Source organism: Phoenix dactylifera, chromosome 8 (assembly GCF_051530095.1).
Source record: "Phoenix dactylifera cultivar Ajwa chromosome 8, Ajwa_hap1_PhDact_Kaust_v1.1, whole genome shotgun sequence".
In the NCBI taxonomy this organism is placed as follows: Eukaryota; Viridiplantae; Streptophyta; class Magnoliopsida; order Arecales; family Arecaceae; genus Phoenix; species Phoenix dactylifera.
The window spans coordinates 148,147-170,642 of NC_143197.1; the positions used below are offsets into that span (position 1 = coordinate 148,147).

General features: G+C 43.1%; 1 protein-coding gene and 1 long non-coding RNA gene across 2 annotated transcripts; both read right to left on the bottom strand.

Moving 5' to 3' along the window:
• Positions 1 to 7,128: 7,128 nt before the first annotated feature.
• LOC149752940 (uncharacterized) lies at positions 7,129 to 7,997 on the bottom strand. The gene is made up of 2 exons (XR_016396076.1): positions 7,441 to 7,997; positions 7,129 to 7,310 (listed from the first exon to the last, which is right to left on the bottom strand). It is a non-coding gene; the product is annotated as an uncharacterized LOC149752940 (long non-coding RNA).
• Positions 7,998 to 13,076: 5,079 nt separating this feature from the next.
• Positions 13,077 to 16,383, bottom strand: LOC103700711 (transcription factor DIVARICATA-like). The gene is made up of 2 exons (XM_039124135.3): positions 14,224 to 16,383; positions 13,077 to 13,889 (listed from the first exon to the last, which is right to left on the bottom strand). The coding sequence occupies exons 1-2, from the start codon at positions 14,799 to 14,801 to the stop codon at positions 13,451 to 13,453; spliced, it is 1,017 nt and encodes a 338-aa protein (XP_038980063.2). The 5' UTR covers positions 14,802 to 16,383; the 3' UTR covers positions 13,077 to 13,450.
• Positions 16,384 to 22,496: the final 6,113 nt, after the last annotated feature.

Here is a 22,496-nt window from a genome sequence, read left to right on the forward strand (position 1 = left end):
ATTAGAAAAAGAAAAGAAAAGAGCAATAAGCTGCGGACACCTGCATAAATTCTATTTTGGCTGAACTGGGTTAGCTGATGAGGGAAAAGAGAAGAACAAGGTCAGACCAGCCGTCCTCTACTTCTGCTGAAAAAACAAGACACAATCTCGCTCTCAGTGCGGGATCAATAAAAGATGAATGGTCGGCGGTGAATGCACCAAGACCCCAAGCAGAAGCAGGCTGCTATGCTCTACTTTAGCCGTATCTGACAAATATATGTACATTTATATGCTTATTAAGCAAACATGAATCAACTTTTCCGCGCGCTGTTTGTTGGCTGTTGTGAGGCCCCGTCTTTTAGAGAGTGTACAGGTCTGTGCTTCCCGCTATATATTATATATTATATAGATCTTAGATATTTATATAGAGAACTGAAAAATTTAAATAAAACCTTCTAACTAGTCTTTTTGGATGGGGTTCAAAGTTATTACAAATGATATCAAAGCGAACAGTTCATAGTCCAAATAAACTAGGGGATACAACTGCAAGAGTCCATTTCAGTTCGCCACGTCTAATTTTAGTATTTGTGATTGGATTTATGGTATGAATGATTGGAGGATTGATGGGGACATCAGCTAGGTCCCCATTTTATTTGCATATTTGTTTATTGTTATTTTTGGGTTTATTTGTGTTTTAGGGCTTATTTGTGGGTTTATTGGGAATTATTTTATGTAAGGGGTTTTATTTTAATTGTTCTTATGGGGCCCTATTTATAGGGAACTTTTATGTTGATTAGGGTTTAATGAAGAATTAAGAATTGCTTTCCCCCACGTTTTCCTCTTCTTCTCTTCTCCTCCCTTCTCTTTCTTCTCTTCTTCTTCCTCCTTCTCTTCCCCTCTTCTTCTGCTTCCATTTTTAAATTTGGTCCGGCATCAACTTGGTATCAGAGCAAGGCTGGTTTTGCCCCTGCTGCCAAAGCCCCGATCCAACAATAGCCTTCTTTTCCCATTGGTTCTCACGGTGCTTCAAGGAGAACAGGGCCTTTCCCTCTGTCAGTCTGCTCAAAAAAAAAAAAAAAAAAGATCGTTCTTTCGGTTCTCACAAAAAAAAGGGGACAGAGGGAACAACCTTGATCCACCGAGCTTCTCTCGGCTCCTCTCCTTCCCTCTGTCAGCTTCACATAAAAAAAAAAACTTTCTGTAGCCGAGAGAGGAGAAAGACAACAGTCCCTGTGCCAGATTCTCCCTGCCCATCGTCGCACTTGATCCGCCGCCGCCATCAGTCGCCGCCGCTTCCCCCACCACCGGCAAACACTGTCAGCCGGTGTATGGCCGAGCGCCGACGGATCCCCGGATTCCTGTGGCCGCACGAATACTACGCCGTACGTCGACCACGGACACCGGAGCGTGTCGAAGGGCCACGAGTGACTCCCGCTGCCGGAAAGAGAAAGAGCGTCGCCGATCTATTCTCCACCTTGTCCCTCGACACTGTCGACGCACCCGCCGACCACCGCGCACAAGGGAATCCCGGCCGCCACCACGACCAGCCGCTGCCTGTCGCCGCCAACAACGGAGCTGCGGCTGCAAGCTCCGCCGCCACGCCGTTCGGCCGCTCCGCAACCACCGCCGAAGCGACCGGGCCGTTCTCCCGAATCAATCGGGAGGTTGAAGACGAAGTAGGTAACGGGTAAGTTCTAAACCCGTTACCCCAAAACCCGCTAGCCCGGGTCCACAACCAACAAATTTAAAAAAAAAAAATTGGCACGTGATCTGCACGAGCTGAATTTCAAAGTTATCGGAGCGGGTCTCATTCCAAACCCGAATCCGGTAACCCGAACCCGTTAAGGTTCAAAAAAAAAAAAAAAAAAACTAACCTTTGTTTCTGTCGAAGGGAAACCCTAGGGTTTCCGCCGCCGACGCCATTGCCGCCGCCCCTGCCGTGCCGTCTCTGCCGCCGACGCCTTTTTCTCCGTCAACCGAGCCGCGCCGCCCCTGTGTCCTCCGTCCGTGCCGCCTCCTGCCGCCGCCGAGATCCGCCATCGCCCGAGCCCCATTTTCTCCCTCCCCCCCGAGCCTCGCCGTCGCCGTCCCCGCCGCTCCCGCGACCGCCCGATTGCCACCACCGCTGCCTCCTACCCCTCCTTGCTTCGCCGCTGCCCCTCTGCTCGCATGCCGCAAAACCACCGCTTCCACCACCATTTCACCGCCTTTTCCCCACCGAGCGGCGCCGCCTCTCCATCGCTATCGCACGCCACCGCAGCTCCGCCCCTCCTCCTTATCACTGTCGACCGCCACCTGCCGTTTTCCCCTTCCGCCGCGAAGCACCGAGCCCCTTCCCCCTAACTCCACTTTTTTCCCACCCCCTGTTGCAGTCATCCAAGCCACCATCGCGGGCTTCCTTGGCCCGCCTTCCACCAAACCCTCCCTTCTGGCCCTGTTGCCACTTGTCCAGCAGGCCACCAGCCCAGTCCATCTCTACGGCCCGACTCTGTTCCGTCAGCCCAGGCCCGTGCACCGTGATTTGAGCGCGGCCCAAGGCCCTTGGCCGCAGGCCCTGTTTCAGGCCCAAACCAGAGTGTTCTTCAGCCCATTTCCACAGCTCAGGAAGCCTTGTGCTGTAGATGCAGGTCCATAACTCCAGCTAGCTCTGCCCGGCGCCAACTTCGTGTTCGAGACTCCACGAGCAGACGATTCTGCTCAACTGCATTCACCACAGGTAATAGGTTCTTCCTCCTCTGGGCTTGCTTATCTAAATATGTTCTAGTTCTCTTGCATGACAGCCCTATTTTGAAACTTATTTTCTTGTCAAACTGCAAAACCTAGAACATTTTCCACCACACCCGTCCTACCTACCAATTAAATCTAAATATTAAATTAGCACACCTTAGCGACAGGACATCATCAACATCCATAGATCAGATTACTTTCGGACTTTGAATGACTGTAAAACGTGTTTGCAACCTAACTTCTTATAGTGACTAATTTTCTACTTTAATTCTGAAATAACCAAAGTACAAATTAGTAACATTTAATTTTAAGTTACTTTTGTGAAAAGTTGCTGATTTCCGAATTCATAGTAGGTTGCATTAGTGGGGTGCATCAGTAGGTTGTCCTGCATCACATTTGGACAATTAGGGTTCATTAGTAGCATTGCATATCATATCACCAACTAGAGTAGTTCCTGTATGCCCACCCGTAGTGGTAGAGAGTACCTCCTCACTGACTCTCAGACCCCTTTAGCTACCATGAACCCCAGAGTTATACAAGATATTCTGGAACAATTAGCTGCAATACGAGCTGATCAAGACGAATTCAAACGTGAGATCCGTGCTCTAGTACAACACCCTAGGACTCCGGAACCATCAACCCCAATCGCAGCTTATCCCGAGTTTGGTTTGACCACACCACCTGTAGCTTTTCCCCATCCCCCTAGGAACCAACTTCATCCTGATCACCAGCGCGATCTTGACGAGAGACTACTTCGTACCGTGCGAGTAGAAGCCCCCACATTTGCTGGTCAATTAGAGCCGAGCGTATACCTTGATTGGAGAGCAGCCATGGATAATTATTTTGAGTGGTACGATATGACTGATGATAGAAGAGTACGGTTTGCCAAAATGAAGCTTATTGGGCAAGCTCACTGGTACTGGCATAACGTTGAACATCGGCGTGAGACCCAGAGGCTTCCACACATCACCACTTGGGAGGATATGAAAGAAAAACTGAATGAGAAGTATCTGCCATTCTCTTACCGACAACGCCTTATGGATAGGTGGCAGAAACTAACTCAAGGAACTTCAACTGTTGCCGATTACATTGCACGATTTGAGGAGTTTCACATGAGGTGCGGTGTAATCGAAGAGGAGACTGTTACTCTTTCTAGGTTTCGAGCAGGACTCCGCGAGGAGATCCAGAAAGAATTGATCCTCCGAGAGATTACTATCCTTGGCCAGGCATACCAATTGGCTCAAGACGTGGATAGTTTTTTACGAGTCCCTGTGGTGAGACGTACCGACTCTCGGTTCTTACCCCCAGGAGCCCGACCTATTCAAAGCCATCTCCCACAACCCAGACCACTCTCCAACCATCCTTCCCAGCCCGGTTCTAGCCAAACACCGACTAGGACGTTCCCGGTGCCTGTTCAAAGTACATCAACTGATAAAGGAAAAGGCATATTAGGGTCCAACCCGCCCTTAAGAAACCAAACCTAGTGTTTCAGGTGCCAAAAGTTTGGCCACATTGCGTCCCAATGTAATGCCAAGACCTATTTAATGACTGAACTGGAAGCAGGAACCCAGGATACTGAGTGTGTCGAGGAAGTCTATGAACCCAACATCGAGGATTTTGTAGATGACTTTGGAGAAGAAAAGACCGGGTTAGAGTTTGTTCAGACTGAATACCAAAATGAGCCCACTGATAGGAATGACCAAAACCATAGGCTCCATGTGGTTAGGTGCACACTAGCCCAAACAAAGACCGAACAAGACTGGCGAAGAACCTCCCTATTTTATACACTTATTAAGATTAATGGTAAAACATGCAAAATCTTATTTGATAGCGGGAGTTGCATCAATGCCATTGCGTCTGGAGTTGTTTCTCGCCTTGGCCTGAAATCTACCCCTCATCCTAATCCATATAAAGTAGCCTGGGTAGATAAGACGTCCATTTCGGTATCAGAAAGATGCCTTGTCCCGATTCAATTCCTATCTTATAAAGACGAGATTTGGTGCGACTGCCTTCCGATGGACGTAGGTCAAGTCATTCTAGGAAGACCTTGGTTATACGATAGGGACGTCACACTTCATGGTCGGTCAAATTCGTGTAGTTTTATGTTCCAGGGTCGGAAAATTATACTGAATTCATTGCCTCCTAGAGAGCCCGGCCTTGAGAAGAAGGGTGCTACACCACAAAAAGATGCGTCACTTCACATCATTACTTCGAAAGAGGTAATGAAAGATATCGAAAGCCATTCACCTGTGTTCGCCCTTGTGGCTAGAGTTATCAATGTGGAGTCAAATGCCGAACATCCGGCCGCCGTAGCTCCTCTGTTGGAGGAGTTTCACTCTGTCTTCCCAACTGATCTTCCAGAGGCACTCCCTCCAATGCGTGATATCCAGCACGTAATTGATCTCATTCCTGGAGCGTCACTGCCAAATCTTCCCCACCATAGACTCAATCCAAACGAGCACACTGAACTGAAACGCCAAGTTGACGAACTCGTCACTCGAGGGTATATTCGTGAGAGTTTGAGTCCCTGTGCTGTACCTGCACTCCTCACTCCCAAGAAAGATGGCTCTTGGAGGATGTGCGTCGATAGCCGTGCTATCAATAAAATCACGGTTAAGTATCGTTTTTCCATTCCTAGGCTGGACGACCTTTTAGACTATATGTCTGGTGCTACAGTTTTTTCCAAGATCGACCTAAAGAGTGGGTACCACCAGATTCGGATTCGTCCTGGGGATGAATGGAAAACTGCATTCAAAACCAAAGATGGACTCTACGAATGGTTAGTAATGCCTTTCGGATTAACAAATGCTCCAAGTACTTTTATGAGGATGATGACACAGATCTTTCGACCATTCTTGAACAAATTTGTCGTTGTATATTTTGATGACATCCTCATCTATAGTCAAACTCAAGAGCTCCATCTCTTACACCTAAGGCAGGTTTGTGAAGTCTTGCGGAAAGAAAGCTTCTTTGCAAACCCTAAGAAGTGTGCCTTCCTGACTGATCACGTCACTTTCTTAGGATTCATAGTGTCTTCCAAGGGTGTCTCCGCTGATCCAGAAAAAGTAAGCGCGATAGTCGATTGGCCTGAGCCCAAGACCTTAGCAGAAGTACGTAGTTTTCATGGTCTGGCTACTTTCTATCGTCGCTTCATTAGAAATTTTAGTTCAATAATGTCTCCCATCACAGATTGCATGAAGAAAGGAGACTTTATCTGGACTAAGTCGGCATCCCAAGCATTTAAAGATATTAAGCATAGGATGACCGAAGCACCTGTCTTGCGCCTCCCCAATTTCACTAAGGTATTCGAGGTTGCATGTGATGCCTCTGGCGTTGGCATAGGTGGTGTGTTAAGCCAAGAAGGTCACCCTGTCGCATTCTTTAGCAAAAAGCTAAGTAACGGCAGGTTGCGTTATTCCACCTATGATAAGGAATTCTATGCGGTAGTGCAAACTTTGCGACATTGGCGACACTATTTGCTACCGCAAGAATTTGTCCTGTATTCAGACCATGAGGCTTTAAAGTATCTCAATTCTCAAAAGAAACTAAACCTTCGACACGGTCGATGGATTGAGTTTTTACAAGCCTATACTTTTGTGCTAAGACATAAAGCTGGAGTTGAGAACAAGGCTGCTGATGCACTCAGTCGATGGATCTTCCTCCTATCCATGATGAGTACTGAAGTAATTGGTTTTGAGAGGATCAGGGAACAATATACCACCTGTCCCGATTTTAGTAATGTATACCTGACCCTACGAGATGGAGTAGAGAGAGAGCACGATGATTTCTTTTTACAAGATGATTATCTCTTTCGCTCCGACCGATTGTGTATTCCTCGAACTTCTTTGAGAGATTTTCTAGTATAGGAAGTACACGCTGGAGGACTGTCTGGGCATTTCGGGAGAGACAAAACCATTGAGATGGTGGAAAGACGTTTCTTCTGGCCGAGTCTCAAGAGAGACGTGGCCAAGATCGTCGCTCAGTGCCGCACATGTCAATTAGCCAAGCAACGTAAACAGAACACTGGGCTTTACACTCCACTACCTGTTCCTGATTGTCCGTGGCAAGATGTTAGCATGAATTTTGTGTTAGGGCTTCTACGTACCTCGACCAAACACGATTCCATTTTTGTAGTGGACCGATTCTCTAAAATGGCTCATTTTCTCCCATGTTCTAAGACTTCTGATGCTTCTAGGATTGCGAAACTCTATTTTGACGAAGTCGTTAGACTCCATGGTCTCCCTAAATCTATCGTGTCCGATAGGGATGTTAAATTTATGAGCTATTTTTGGAAAACTCTTTGGCACATGATGGGTACCAAATTAAAATTTTTCTCTGCCTATCATCCCCAAACTGATGGCCAGACCGAAGTTGTCAACTGAAGTCTAGGGAGTCTTCTCAGATGTCTGGTAGGTGAGCATACTAGGACTTGGGATCTCGTGTTACCAACTGCCGAGTTTGCATATAATAGTTCGGTCAATAGGACCTTAGGCATGAGTCCTTTTGAAGTGGTGAATGGCTATAAACCTAGGCAACCCATAGACTTGATTCCCATGTCTCATCAACATAGAGTCTCTGAGTCTGCACAATCATTTGCTTCACACCTGCATTCATTGCATCAGGAGATCAGCAAACTTATTCACTCTAATAACTTAAAATATAAATCCCTTGCTGATTTGCACCGACGTTATAAAGAATTAAATGTAGGTGATTCAGTCATGGTAAGAATTAGACCTGAACGACTTCCTTCGGGGACGTTCAAAAAGTTGCAATCTCGTAGTGCGGGACCGTTCAAAGTCCTAAAGAAAATCAGTTCGAATGCGTATGTTGTAGATCTTCCTGAAGACTATGGGATTAGTGCGACATTTAATATTGAAGATTTAGTCCCATACAAGAAATCAACATTTATTCCTTCTGACCCTTTTGCTGATACATCCACTGTTGTTGATCACCCTGATCTAGCACCTGCTAGTGAGCCTCCACCTCCACAGTTTCATGCACGCAGAGAACACATAGAACATATATTAGATGAGCAGGTTATATCTACCAGGAGAAGAAGCTACCAACGTTACCTTGTTCGGTGGAAAGGTCGACTCGAATCAGATGTGTCGTGGATTTCGCGAGCTGAGTTGCAGCGCCTTGACCCGGATCTTCTGGAGCAGTGCGACAGCCGACCCGATCTACACTCGACGGCGTCGAGTTTTTCTCACCCGGGAGGAGTTGATGGGGACATCAGCTAGGTCCCCATTTTATTTGCATATTTGTTTATTGTTATTTCTGGGTTTATTTGTGTTTTAGGGCTTATTTGTGGGTTTATTGGGAATTATTTTATGTAAGGGGTTTTATTTTAATTGTTCTTTTGGGGCCCTATTTATAGGGAACTTTTATGTTGATTAGGGTTTAATGAAGAATTAAGAATTGCTTTCCCCCACGTTTTCCTCTTCTTCTCTTCTCCTCCCTTCTCTTTCTTCTCTTCTTCTTCCTCCTTCTCTTCCCCTCTTCTTCTGCTTCCATTTTTAAATTTGGTCCGGCATCAAGGATGCTGTGGCTTAAATAGGATAACTATGTGAGGACTTGTGCAAGCGCATGTTTAGTCTTATATTTACTATGCACTAGATAAATCTTCGGTACTTATATATATATATATATGTGTGTGTGTGTGTAAAAGAATCTAAATAATACCTTCTAGCTATTTTTTTTCGAGTAAGGTCTAGGATTGTTATAATTTTTTTATTAGTGTTGGATCAATAAAGATGAATCAATGACATGAAATGCACGGAGACCGCAAGTAGAAGCTGGCAATGACTTACCATGCCCTACTTTAGCCAACTCTAACAAATCTATAGATTTATATGTTAATTAAGAAATCTAGTCATAGAACTTCTCCATAAATGCCTATGCTATAACTTTTGACAAGTGGAATGAGTTGTGTTTTTGGATGTTTGCTTGGTAGAATAGTGACCAACTTCTTAATGCCCTCAACTTATATTCTCTTTATGGCCCAACAATTCACTCGCATTGTTAAAACGAGAATTGACGGGACTAATTCATGCATGTATTCAACTATTGTATAACATAAGAATGAGTAAAGCGATACATCGAGGATTAGATGGACTTTTCTTTGGCTTAATAATGTTGAGCATGCTATTTGGAATTTTATGAATTATGTTGTATGTGCACGATGATTAAGCATCAAAGATCATTGTAATATCACCTTCACTACCAATGAGAAATAAACAAATATAAGCTGGATCTATCTAAACTTTTGGTGTGAATTTTGCAGTGGAGTGTGAGCTATTTAAATATACATAGATGCGTAATAGGAACTTATTCAACCATTTCTTGCTAAAACAATTGAATGGAGCATCAAGAATAAAACAAGAAAATATTCAAGCCTTCTATTTTGTTAGCATAATTTTAGGGATCACATAACAACCCGTATCAATTTATAATATTTTTCTTTATTAGCATGATCTTATTTCAGTCGGTATTATTTTTTTTTATTCGCATGATCTTATTAGAGACATAATAACTTATATCAGCGAGTGCGAGTATTATTTTCTTTTATTAGAATGATCCTATATCAGCCCATATTATTTTTTTGTATGGAGTCTGTACAAGAATATATATAATCCCTAAGATGCACCAAATGTGCTAAAACAAAAAAATAAAATCATTTTTCTCTCTTTTTTTCTCTTATTTTTTTCTTCTTCAACGAATATTTTGACATATTTCAACCATAGAGAAAGCATTTAATATAATAGATTATTTGGGGACAACAATGCATGTAGATCTGTATAAATGTACCTTCAATTTGTTGATGATGTATGTCGGGCGGGGGCAACTGTTAGAAGTGGTGGTGATGATAGTAAGTTTCTAGGCATGGCGACTTTATACAAAAGATGATTGATTAGCTTGGAGGTTGCATCACTTCAAACCAACCATAGAATGAACTTAGCCGATATTCGGAACCATGGTGTATGGTGCCTCCCTTACCATCAATCATATAGAATGAACTTAGCCGATATTGGGAACCATGGTTATATGGTGCGTGTGCTAACTGCCAAGTTTTTTATTTGCGGGCATAACAATCTCGGAAGCCATTAGAGAAGCAGTAGGAGAGGAAACCAGAGAGACTTATGAGGGATGCACATCAGCATCCACCTTTGCAGATCAAACTCTCTCGTTTGCAGCTTGTTATCTCTGGGGAATGCGCCCTATGTACGATCTGCTGGAGACACAGCAGAGCTTGACATCCCTTCTGGTAGTGCCTGCTTGCACGATATCTCTTGCTGGAGAGATCGATGCTCTCGTTGCTGCTTAGCTGCCAGGGAGCGACGTAGGGGGGAACGGCTGACTGTCCTGTTTTTTGGAGATCATGAGTTTTGAGGTGTTTTTCTTTTTTTTCCGGTGACATTTAAATGATCGGTTGCTGATGAGTGCTGGGATCAGTCTTACAACCCCCTATTTCCTACTAGGATGTGTGTTGAAATTGAGAGAGTGGATAATAATAATCTAGACTTAGCCTCAGACCATGGCTGCAGTACGTGTGCTGTGGCGGTATACTTTTATACACCTTCATGCCTATTGCTTGTAACTAACGATCACATGGCCTATTCAAGAATCCCTTTTTCCATTCATGTACATGCGCCTGCTAATGATTTTATAGCAAATGGGAAGCTATATCTCCATTCACGTATGATGTTTGTGCATGTCAAGATGGCGTGTATTCGAGTGGATTAATCTTGAAGAGACTTATTCGGTGCCTCAAGATTTCAAACATCTCAAAACCTGCCAAAGCTCCAAGCTTCTTGTATATTCGAGTGCTACACCTCTATTGGTGTTTTCCAGACATTTCTTTTGGCCAATGAAGAAAGTACAGGCCCTGTTTCTTTCTACACAAGCTCTAAATCTTCAATTATGTACAACTAGCGAGACCCATTTGAAGGACTCGATCGGAATCAGAATATAACTCAAAGTCGGACACGATTTTAAAAGCATAAAGTTGTCGGACCATGGATGTGGTCTTTAATCTGTCTAATGGCAGATCAAAGCTAGAATAAAGTGGGAGCAAGGGCTATTCTTATGCAACTTGAAGGAAAGGATGCAGCCTCTCTCTGAAATAAAGTGGGTAATTCTGCCATCAACCTCAGAAAAGTTAACAGTGATCCCCACTTTGCTCATGTTGCATCGAATCTTCCTTTTAGTGCGAAATGGGAGGGGCCTAAATAATTTGCAGGTGACCTATCTGGGCAGCACACTTTCCCTGATAGTTGCAGCTACAGAAGCAACGGCAGTTTCAGCAGTAATAACAGTGGCATCTACAGCAGCAGCAGCAGCAGCAGCAACAAAGGAAACAAGAAAAATGATTGGAAGCGAAGAACCACCACAAGAGCCACAGTAGCTATAGGCTTTGCTTTATTCCTTGCGGAACATCCAGGTCAGTTAAGAATTGTCAGCACTAGAAAGCAACTGCTCCGAAGGATGATGGTGATATCAACGCTCCCTCATCCAGAACTCAGATGAACCAAATATTGGAGAGATGCGGCTGGCAAGCATACAGGAGATGTATACCCTTTAGTCATTGAAATCCAAAGGCAATAGAACAGGTGATTAGTTTGTTAGACGAGCACAACGAAGCACGATGTTAAGTGGTGCACCAAGGAGGAATTGACTCAGCTGCAGCGTACATGATCCTGAAGCCAAGATATTGTTTGCACATATTCATTTTATAGCAATAAGAGGTAGTCGCCAAAGTTCTCAGATTATTAGGACTGACCACACGACCACACCCCACTTCCCCTCGTGCCACTACGGCCAGGTCAGGAGTTCGAACGGTGGTGGAGAGGGAGAGAGTGAATGAGGTACTCCAAAGTTCAAAAAACACGGTCAGCTTATTAATTCATTTCGAGCAAGTATTTTATAAGACAACCCCTTCCATCTGCGCAAGGAAAGCATAAATGGACGAAGATTCCTATCCAGAAAGAGCCGAAAGTAACTTTGAAGCCCGCAGGCTATGAGTTATAATCCTGAACGCATGTTCTTTGAATATGATCAAAAGGAGTCCTCAAATTGAGATCTGATGCTTCTTTCCCAAATGTGAAAGGAACTTTCTGGTTCCGTAGGATCATTGGCTTTATTTTGATAGGTTTTGCACCTTGGTAGTTTATCGCATATAGATTTGTGATGCCTTCGTACGTAGATCCTCCACTGCAGCAGCAGTCTGCCCACCATCATCGAGTTCCATTGCATGCGCTACCGTAGAGAAGCCAACAACTTGGTTATATATACCCGCGCTGATACGTGCTTATCCGACCGTGATGCATATATACCAGGGGCCAGCCTGTAGTACCCCTGCAGGACACCTTACCGAAGAAGATAAAACAGAACCAGGAAAAGGAGAACGACTGAAGAATGAGATGCCTGACTGGTGGAATGCAGACTCAGCGCCAACTATTTTTAAGCGGTCGGTCAACCAGCTCATATTGTAGGCTTAAAAGAACAGAGCTATAGTATAGCTATGGAGACAGATCTCTGGATATGAGAAGAGTATTATTTAAAAGGCAGCAACCAGAAGCAAAAGTGGAAATCATGCTCTGTGACTCGGATAAGTGGAGGAACACACATGAAAGCGCCCGAACCTTTTCAGGATCATTATTCATAGCCTCCACATTTGCAGAACGCCTTGTGTTAACAAATTGGCCAGCTGCAAAAGTTCAGCTCTGGGCTATTGCAGATGGTGGATAGTGAAGCGAAAAGTATTTGCATATTGGTTTCTAGCTTGCAGTTTAAATGAGCACAGCAGAAATGAAATATCAAGGAAATTATGACTCACCATCATCCAGAGGAAAACATGTTCATCCACGGCCTTGTATCTTATACATAAAAGAGCCCATGAGAGGAACCATAATACACTGCATCTCATACTGCATAAAAAAGACCAGGCAAAGGTCATGACCGCCTCAAATATATATTATAATAAATAATAATAGTAGTAGTAGTAGTAGTAGTAATAGAAACACTGATGCAGCCAGCTAGATGTCATGCCGTGGGCTTTCCAGCCCATCTTAGTTGCAAATTAACTACCACGATACGTATGGATCCCATCTCAAACATCCATCTGAAGAGAAGCAAACAAAAAGACATGGCTCGGGCTGTCAGCTGATACCTCAAGAAGAGTACCATGAAGCATGAACATTCCTCCACGAGTTTGCGAGTCTTAGCTTCTTTTGGTCCGGCAGCCGAACAGGAATGTAGCTCCTCCTATGCACACGTCTTTGAAGCAAAGCGCTCGACCAAGAGAAGCCTGTCATACGAGGGATATATGGTACCGGCACAAGCACGGAGCATTGCAAGCGAAGATTATTGAATGACATCAAGTTTTTGCTGCCATTGCATTCTTTAGTTCTATACAATAGAGCGGCATATTACAGAAAGAAGGGGGGGGGGGCAAAAAAAAGGAGAAGAGTATATAGAGAAAGCCCATCCATGAAACTCTCTCTTGACAATGGAAAGAAATTCTCACGATCCTCATCACATTTTCTCTCGGGCGTGCGGGCCAAGGCTACAGATAGACAGGTTGAATACACGACATTTTCAAGGTTATCATATCGGAGAGCATCTGAGAACAAAAATATTCTGGATCCTTGGATTTCAACCTCAGATCTCTGAATTTGATAATTTCAGAAACACGTATCGACCCCCACCCAAGAAATGCCCCGGAGACAATAGCTCTTGGATGTTGCTATCCGCGAGGGTGCATTTGAAATAGCATGCGACAGCTGCCGAGCGGAGGATCCTGGAGAGTATTTTGAGGCTGCAGTTTGATCCCATAGGAGGAGGGCGGCTGCATGAACTGATTGCCATTTGCCGATGAATTGAAGGCGTCATTTGGCTGAGTCGAATCGAGCATCTCCGAGAATAGGTCGGGTACTCCAGCGGTGGCAGCCGAGCTTGACTGCGTCGAGAGCACAGGTGGCGAAGGAGGCGTATTATTTGGAAAGTCGACGGTTGTGATGTCGTGGATGCTAGACCTCCTCTTATCTTTGCCGCCCGAATTAAGCCTGATGAAGTACTTCTGCGCATGGCTGGCCACTTGGGTAGGCGTCCTGGAGACGACAAAATGCCGAGATATGTTTCTCCAATCCCCTTTACCGTATTTTTGGAGTCCTAGAAGGAATAGCCTGATCCAGGACATCTAATGATCATCAGCATATATATATATATATATATATATATATATAGACATATCCAAGACACGACGACCATAATTGTTGTTTAAGCCATATTACTAGGACCAACTATCAAGTCTGATCAGATGACACAAGTCTTTTTAACAGATCGCCTGGAAATGGTGTCCAAGTATCTAACCAGAAATTTCTATATTGCGATTTAAGCATAGCATAGCACGGCATAGCATAGCATAGAATAGCATAGCACCGGAGATGTTCTGATTATCATATACGTAATAATTAATCTGGACCGGTTGGTTAAAATGGGCCGAAAAGGGGAACTTACTTGTGCTCCTCTTCGCTCCAAGGCACTCCCTTCTTCCTCTCTTGATCCGGTCTCCCTCCCGACCTCCTCCCGCCGGCGACGCAGTACGCGGGCCTCAACCCCTCGCAGTAGCCGTGGCGGTTGGCCCAATCCAGCGTGAACGACGAAGGGCTGCAGCTATAGCCAGGGAATGGGATCCGCCCAGCTTCTATGTCGCTCACGTCGTCCTCCAGATCCTTGTAATGGGAGATGATGTCCCGCACCGACTTCCCAGGGATCATGGCCGCCACCTTCTCCCACCGGTCCGGGTTGTCGCCGTCGATGCGCGCCAGGGCATCCTCGAAGAGCTTGTTCTGCTCTTGGGTCCAACTCCCGCTCCTCTTCTGGCCAAGAAACCAACTTGAGCTCGAAAAGCAAGGGGATGTTGGAGGCAGAACTTCCATCCATGAGTTGCTCGACATTTTTCTCCAGATGGAAGAGCGGCAGGGGCGGAGGGCAGATCCGCCAAGGGAATTATATAGCTCGAAAAAACAAAACAGAGACCTCGATGAGAAATCGAGGAGGAAATCAGCAGCACCCGTAGTTTTCAACCGAACCATCCATCAGCAGAATCGATCCGATCGAAATCGACGAACAGAATCTAAAACTGCCCATGGCCATCACCAATCCCGGACGAAATGAGCCAAGCTCGGAAAGAAGGGGCAGCGCGTGAAGACTGTAAAACCCTGGCCTGCCCTGCCCTGCCCGCCGAGAAAGCTCGATCGATCGAGTGTAAACAAGAAAGATTGCGGAGAGAAAGGATGAATTCGAAGAGAAGGTGCGAATTAAGAGGTAAAAGATGACATCTTTCTACTCTTTGCTTTGAGATTTCGGCTTTGGATGAATAAAGGGAATAAAGAAGGGGGAGGAAAAGGAGGGCGGGAGAGGGCGGAGCGGATCTAAATCCCGATCTCACTCTCCCACTGCCTCTCTATTTTAATATTTTCTTCTCCTGTTGGAGATGCAAATGGAGAAGTGGAAGGGAAAGCAGCCGGAGAGGGCTGTGAGCCTGTGATTGGGCACTGGGCCTTGTGGCCACTCAACCCAATAAAAACGCGTCTCTCGTCTATTTATTTATTACGTGAAATTTAGAAGATAACCTCCCAAGCTAGTTAGTTAGTTTGAGTTTTGATTTTCAAAAACTAATTAGTTGCCTATTTAAATACTTGGAGTTATTTCTAGTTATTATATTAATATATTTAAGTAAATGGTTGTTAGTTAAACGCATTTCTAGGAAGCCATGTGCTGGTCCACCAACGAAAAGCATTGCATGATGCATATATTGTATGATACATTTTGTTATACTTTTGAGTTTCCGTCTGTAGGTTCTTTTATTGTACTGAAATTGCTCTAGTCTTGCTTTTGGTCACCAATGTTACTGCTTTTTCTTTTATATATATTTAAGAACGAGTTTGTCTTCGTGATATAATTCATGTGTTCAAACATGATTCAAGAGAGCAATTCAAAAATAACAATGAGATTGTCATCGGTCTTATTTTTCGCTAGAAGGCGATTCATAAATAGTTAATTACACAATAAAGGGGACCGATTTATTAGTTGAAGCATTACGTAGTATTGAATGATACAAATTATTTATCTTTGAATTGTTATGACATTCACATCAATAAAAGTTAGATATATTAGCGAACGAATGAATGAATGAATGTATGGAAAGCTGGTTTCCATATCCCAATGGTTAATCAAGGATGGCTGGATCTGCGAGTAGTGTCCTATATAATTTCTGTGAGCTTGCCCAGGATGATGAGAGCCGAGCTTCGGCAGGATGACGATGGCCCTCGGCCATAGGATGTGGGCGTGCATCGCTGGGCCGTGAAGGTGAAGTTTGTACACGTAGTTCTGGCCCGGCTGAACTGGGCTCCGCGTGCTGTCGGCCGGCCCGTCTGAAGCTGCCCGACCCATAACTGCAATGCAGGCAGATGGATAAAAACAGACATCAATTCCATTTCGCTTCATACACTGCAGTGGACAAGCGTACCATCAATCCGCAAGGCTGCATTAGGGAAAGCGCTTTTTCTTCTAAATTTATGGTTCCGTTGCTGCTTGGTTGCTAATGGGAACCTGAGGATGGAAAGGATGTTCAGGCTTTTAAGCTGATTCATGTGTCGTGGACTTTCGGCATTTCAATAAGCCCATGGAGCGACATCCGTAGCCTTCAACTGTGTGCCGGACCATGCAATCCAAGGAGGACGAGCTGTGTCTCTACTCTTTGAAAAGTAAAAGGGAAAAAATTCACAGACACAATCTTCTCAGTTGGGGCCAATTACAATTTAAAAATTTTAATTAGTCATCAAAACTTGATTTTCGTTGAAAAATGGCCCAACCATCCATCTAGATGGATCCTAACACTATTGATAGAGTGAGAAAAGAACTTTGGCTCCACTCAGATCCAATCAAATTTAGATCGGACGATGAAGATCCCATGTTAATAATCCGACTCATTAGATGTATTCTATTATCTCTGAACAATTTACACACCAAAGATCATATAATTTGGAGATTTCTAGCCTATGCATTAAGTGGTCAAAAAGAACATGTATTGTTCCGTGTTATTCGAATTGCTCAATTTTTTGACCACTTGATGTAAAAGCTATTGGTCTCCAAAATCCATAATTTTTTGTGTGTAAGTAGTTTTGAGATAATTATATTATATTTGCCGACTTGAATTAATCGAATCTGAATGAAGATCTACTCAAGTATACCCAAATCTAAGATTATGTATGTATGTATGTATACACACGCACACACGCTGGGGTCAAACGAACGGGCAACTGAGCAATGGTTGCTCGCCTCAGCTATTGAAAACTCCAATATCGAATTGCTTGCTAGATTAACTCCATCTGAATCCAAGCCAGGCGCCCATGGAATCATAATTACTTAATTGTTACCATCCGCTTCAAGTTGCGCAAGCCACATCCAAGACTCGACATGAAGGCATGAATATCTGATGATTGAGCATGGCCAAATATGCAGAGCGAGTTTTGTAAGTTACACCCCATTTTTATTCAAAATTTAGAAGCACTGGATGTCGTTTCATGTCTTGGAAAAAAAGAGGTGGTTAAATGCCAGATTACGTAACAAACAGAAGATTTGCCACCTCTCATCCTCCTTGCCAAAATTACAGATTTCTGAATACCCTTAAGGCCATCCAAACATCACTAGTTGGTCCCCCTATGTCTGCAAATCCAAACAAGCTGGTTCTGGCTTTGTCTTCTCCATCCCAAGGGAACAAGCTAAAGCCGGAGAATTTCCATATTTCAAGCTCAAAAGGTTCGCCTTTCTGACTGCTGGATGAGCTCTGTATATCTTGGTTCCAGGGGAATGCCGATGCAGACAACGAGGTCAGACAGAAGATACTCAAATAGCTCAATTAAGCCACAGAATCTGCCATCGTCGAAAGCCTTCCTCTAAATAGCAAGAGCCTCCACTTCATGCAACAGATGGATGCAGGATTTGAATAGACTGCATGCAGAAATTAACAGAAAGGCGGTCGAGAAGAATGAGAAGGTGGTGGAGGAGGTGGATTAGATTGAGTGCGACCAAATTGATGCAGGGGCCAGGGAGGATCAAAGAGTGACTAAATATGTGCCATCTAATCGGCAATGCTGTTTTCATTACCCTGAAGTGGGGTAGAGGAGAGCTGCAAAACCGAGTTTGATGGTTGCTGGTTTGCTTGCTCGGTTAATTTACGAGCACCTGCCTTCCGATCTCCAATATTTTCATCAGGTGGGACGACTTGCAGTGCTGCGTGCCTTCTACTTTCTCTTTACCATCTTCATCTGCAGGAGGTGCCTTCCGATCTCCAATATTTTCATCAGGTGGGACGACTTGCAGTGCTGCGTGCCTTCTACTTTCTCTTTACCATCTTCATCTGCAGGAGGTGCCTTCCGATCTCCAATATTTTCATCAGGTGGGACGACTTGCAGTGCTGCGTGCCTTCTACTTTCTCTTTACCATCTTCATCTGCAGGAAGGTGTAAGGAGTTCTCATAACATGCTGTTTTAATCCATGTAGCTTGGATGGCCGAGATCGTTCAAATCTGTTTAAGCTCCGCGTGTCGTGGTACTGCTCTCGATCTCATGTGAATGGCGCGTGTTCCGTACTCGAAATACTCCGCTGCGAAAGCAAGTTGGGGCCGAGCTTGCTGTTGCGGTAGGTAGGCCTTTGCTCCATCCTGCTTTGGGCCTGATCCAACCGAAGTTGCGGTCCGGTGCTTCGATCGCTCAAGCCTCAAAAACTATCGCAAGGCGCAGGCTGTACCATGTAAGAGCTAGGTGAATGCCGTTTTCCACCTAGAAAAAGAAAACAATCGGAAGGCATGGACGAGGGTGTTTTGGGAAAGTTCGTAATGATGGTTGGATGTAAAGTGATGGGCATTGGATCAAATCATAAGGGTTGAGCGTGCTTTATTTCGGGAACTGCGTCTTCCTTTGCCAGGGGATGTATGTAAACTCGATCAGAGAGAGGGAGAGAGAGAGAGAGAGGCAATAAAAACAGGGGATTCCTTTGAACCTGAGAGTATGATGATTTCGATGCGATCAAAGCCAACTTTATAATAAATAAAATTCATATACCGTGGCCGTGGGTCCCCCCTGTGAACCCCAAGGCGCGCCCTGAGTGATGCAGCCTCTCCAGCAGTCCATAGATTTCCTCGGCATATTGTGAATCCCTAAGAAGGTTTAGCCCAGGATTTGTGTCCCTTTTGGATGTGCTTCCACGCTTTGTCCCCCTACAGTAACATGCCAAACAATCCATTCCTTCTTGGGATTCTCCTACAGTGGGATCTGTGGAATATGTGAAATATAGAAATATTTGTCTAGGGAGTAGGAAGCAGGGCCCGTCGTCCCCTGATCCAGGGATTTATGGAGCCGCTAATCCAACCATCCAAGAGAGGAACTGCGGTGGGTGCGGAACGCCTCCATCGAATTTGTTTTGTTGAGGAGTCGTCGACAGGACAAAGAGGCTGCTGATATATCACATGGTATGGCAATCATGAGATGGGATTCTCTTTCTCGCTTTATGCATGTAATTTGTGTCCTACCTCCTTGCATCCGCTTGTCCCTTGCCTTTTCTTCGACAACCTGCTGATATAGAGCCTTGCAAAAATGATGCAATGTGCAGTACTCGGGCATCCATAAATCCTAAGGTTCTCCAATAAATTAAAAATCTTTCAAAATGCTCCGGTAAGGAGCTTGCTTGCATAAACTTCTCCTTCTTCTTCTTCCGCCGATCTATTTGCTGCTGAGTAATGCGGAATAGGAATATGTTCTCGGCATAAACTCCACTCATTTCTAAGCTTCTCCCTTTTCCTTGCTGTTTCGGCTCGTTGAAGTCCAGGCAAATCATGAGGGTAGGTCAATATTTGGTTTAAACTGCACAGCCATTAAAGTATGTTCATGTTCCACCCCGCTACTCTTTGGAGTATCCTGGCAAATCTCTTATTTCCATAGAATTACGTGAGTTTGACAACAGGATAGGGTAGGGCCTTCTTTCTTTTCCTAAAAGAACGAAAAGATTTTTCTTTTTTTCCCTGAGAAAATCAACAACAAAGAATTGCCGTTGTGCTTATGTAGACGTCACTCAGCTTCTAATAGACAACATGTTACCATGCGTTTAGTCTTGCTTGCGGTATTCTTATCTATAAATGAGAAGCTTGAAATTAAAAGACACCTAGAGGCAGTAAGAAGTGGGGTATCTGTCTCAAAATAAAAAGAAAGATGGGACCGTGTTGGAGTTTTAAATTTATAAAAAGATTTATTTTTTAAAAAAACAGTCTTGTCCCCTAAATTTTAGAATTACGTTACGTCTAGTCTAATTGTATAAGAATTAGACAGCTTTAACTCTATCATTTAAGAGTTGTTTTCTTCACAAAATATTAAGGTGTTTTAAGAAATTTATATTGCTATAAAAATTATGCAAACATATTTTTTCAACTTTAAAATCCGTACAGAAATTTTCCGCAAAATTAAAATTTTTGCATAATTTTCTGCATCTTTAAAAATAGTGCAGAAATTTTCAGCAAATTAAAAATCTGTCTAGAAAATTACTAAATCTTTAAATTCCGTGCAAATTTTCTATAGCTTTAAATTCTGTGCAAACTATTTTCTGTGCAGAATTTTCTGCATCTTTAAAATCTTTGCAGAAAACTTCTGCATTTTCAAAAGCTGTGCAAAAATTACTGTTACTTTAAAAACTATGCATTTTATTAGTTGTTCTTGAGTACCTAGTAATGCTTTGAAAATGTGCAGAAATTATAGTGCTACCTTGTTATATTTCTTAGAATGGTTATTTAATTTTATTGATATTATTACTCTTTATTGTATTTATTTCAAAATCTAGAATCTAACTTAAAACCTAATAAATCAAAGAGTATTAATAAAAAGATTAACCAAGAGTTTGTCTCGGAGTGGAATTCTAGAATCATCGAGGCCCACTATGTAATCACTGACAGAGGATACTCAATTTCTGTAATTGGAGATCCCATAAAAGAGGTTCAATATGATAGAAACGAAATAGATTAAGCGATTGTATCAGAGTATATTTTTTTGGATTATATCTCCTCCCATTTCTATGATGAGTGCCCTTATGAATAACAAAATTATATTGAAAAGATTGAGTTATACTCTTATAGAGTTTGAGATAGAAAACCTATAAGGTATTAGATCACTAATACTCTTGGAGGACTTACCTATGTGAGAATTACTGTATAGGTCACAACTAGAGTTTTAGGCTAACCCTAAGAAAATACTTATGAAAAATTAAAATACTAAGTGCAATGCCTTTAAATGGCATTGACCGCACAAATACCCAATTGGTCCGTACTATATGCCTGATAATTAGAAGTCTGATTCAAAGGACCTAGTTCTAGGCCTAATCCACTATGGTTCCTTTAGATAAATACTATCAATACTAAGTGAGTTTCAAGTCCACAAGACACTTCATTCATTACACAATATAAGTTGCCTAAATATTTTTCTTTATATTTTTTTTCTAAATTTAAATATTTTATGGGGGATTGTTGGAGTTTTAAATTTATAAAAAGATTTAAATTAAAAAAAGCCTTATCCCCTAAATTTTAGTTGGTTTAAATGGAAAAAAAATTTTTTTTTGTCCGACACCTCTTTTCCCGCACTCTTTGTTTTTTTTTATTTTTTTTATTTTTTTTCTTTTTCTTTTTTGGGCATCCGAAGGAGCCGGTTGGATCACGCCTTCCAACAATCGTGCTTGTTAGAGGAGGATCGGACTGAGCTAGATTGTTGTATCTTGGGGACGAGATCATCACAGACCCGCATGTAGGAGACTAATCAAATTCTTAGGATAGTATATATCGTACGCCTTGATCCAAACAAGCTCTTTTTAATCTTTCAATTTTATTTTAATAAATTATTCTTTTATAATACTATTATAAAATAACGAAATAGCAATTTTTAAGCAACTTTCCACTAGACCAGCCATTCCGTGCCTTCTCAATGGTCATTACATAGTTTTCTCAATTATCCTTTGAAATAGAACTTATCTTGGGAAGGCATTAAAAATTTGATCACCTTTTTGTTCCCTTGTTGTAGGACTAAGAACTGCTAAAGGAAATAAACTTTTAAATTAGACAATGAGAACATCACGGAGGAGAAGGAAACGGAGATAAAAGTATTTAAAACCAAAGGAAGTGCCAATCTAGTGTCAAAAAGTTCGTGGCGAATGTGAAAGCATACAGAATATATATCGTCAAGACTAATAGGTAGAATAATTTAATGATAGTAGGATATCATGATTAATTGTACTCCTTCATCATCCATTCAGAATGTAAGACCGAACACCATCATATCGCACAATTGTAACAATTATGCGGCCACATGCCTTGATGAGTCATGTCCGAACCCATCTTCTGAGTTCTGACCGAGCCAGGTGCATATCCGGTTAATCCGCGGTCAGAATACTCAAATCTGTCTGTGGCCGGTAAAGCATCTTAGATTAGAGACATGTCTTCTCCCTCTGCACGGATGTATAATATCTTTTTATTATTTTTATAGAGTCAGGAAATATTCGAGGGAGAATCTCTGTCTCTCCAAACAACAAATTTCTTCTCTTGCTCTCCCTAGGCAATTTGTCTGGTACGAGTTATCATATACACGACTGTTGTGGTTCAAATTTGGCCCAAGGATGGCCACGTCGGAGAAGTCGGAAAAGCTATCGGTCGAGATGAAAAAAAAAAATGCTACCTTTCGTTACATGCACAAAGC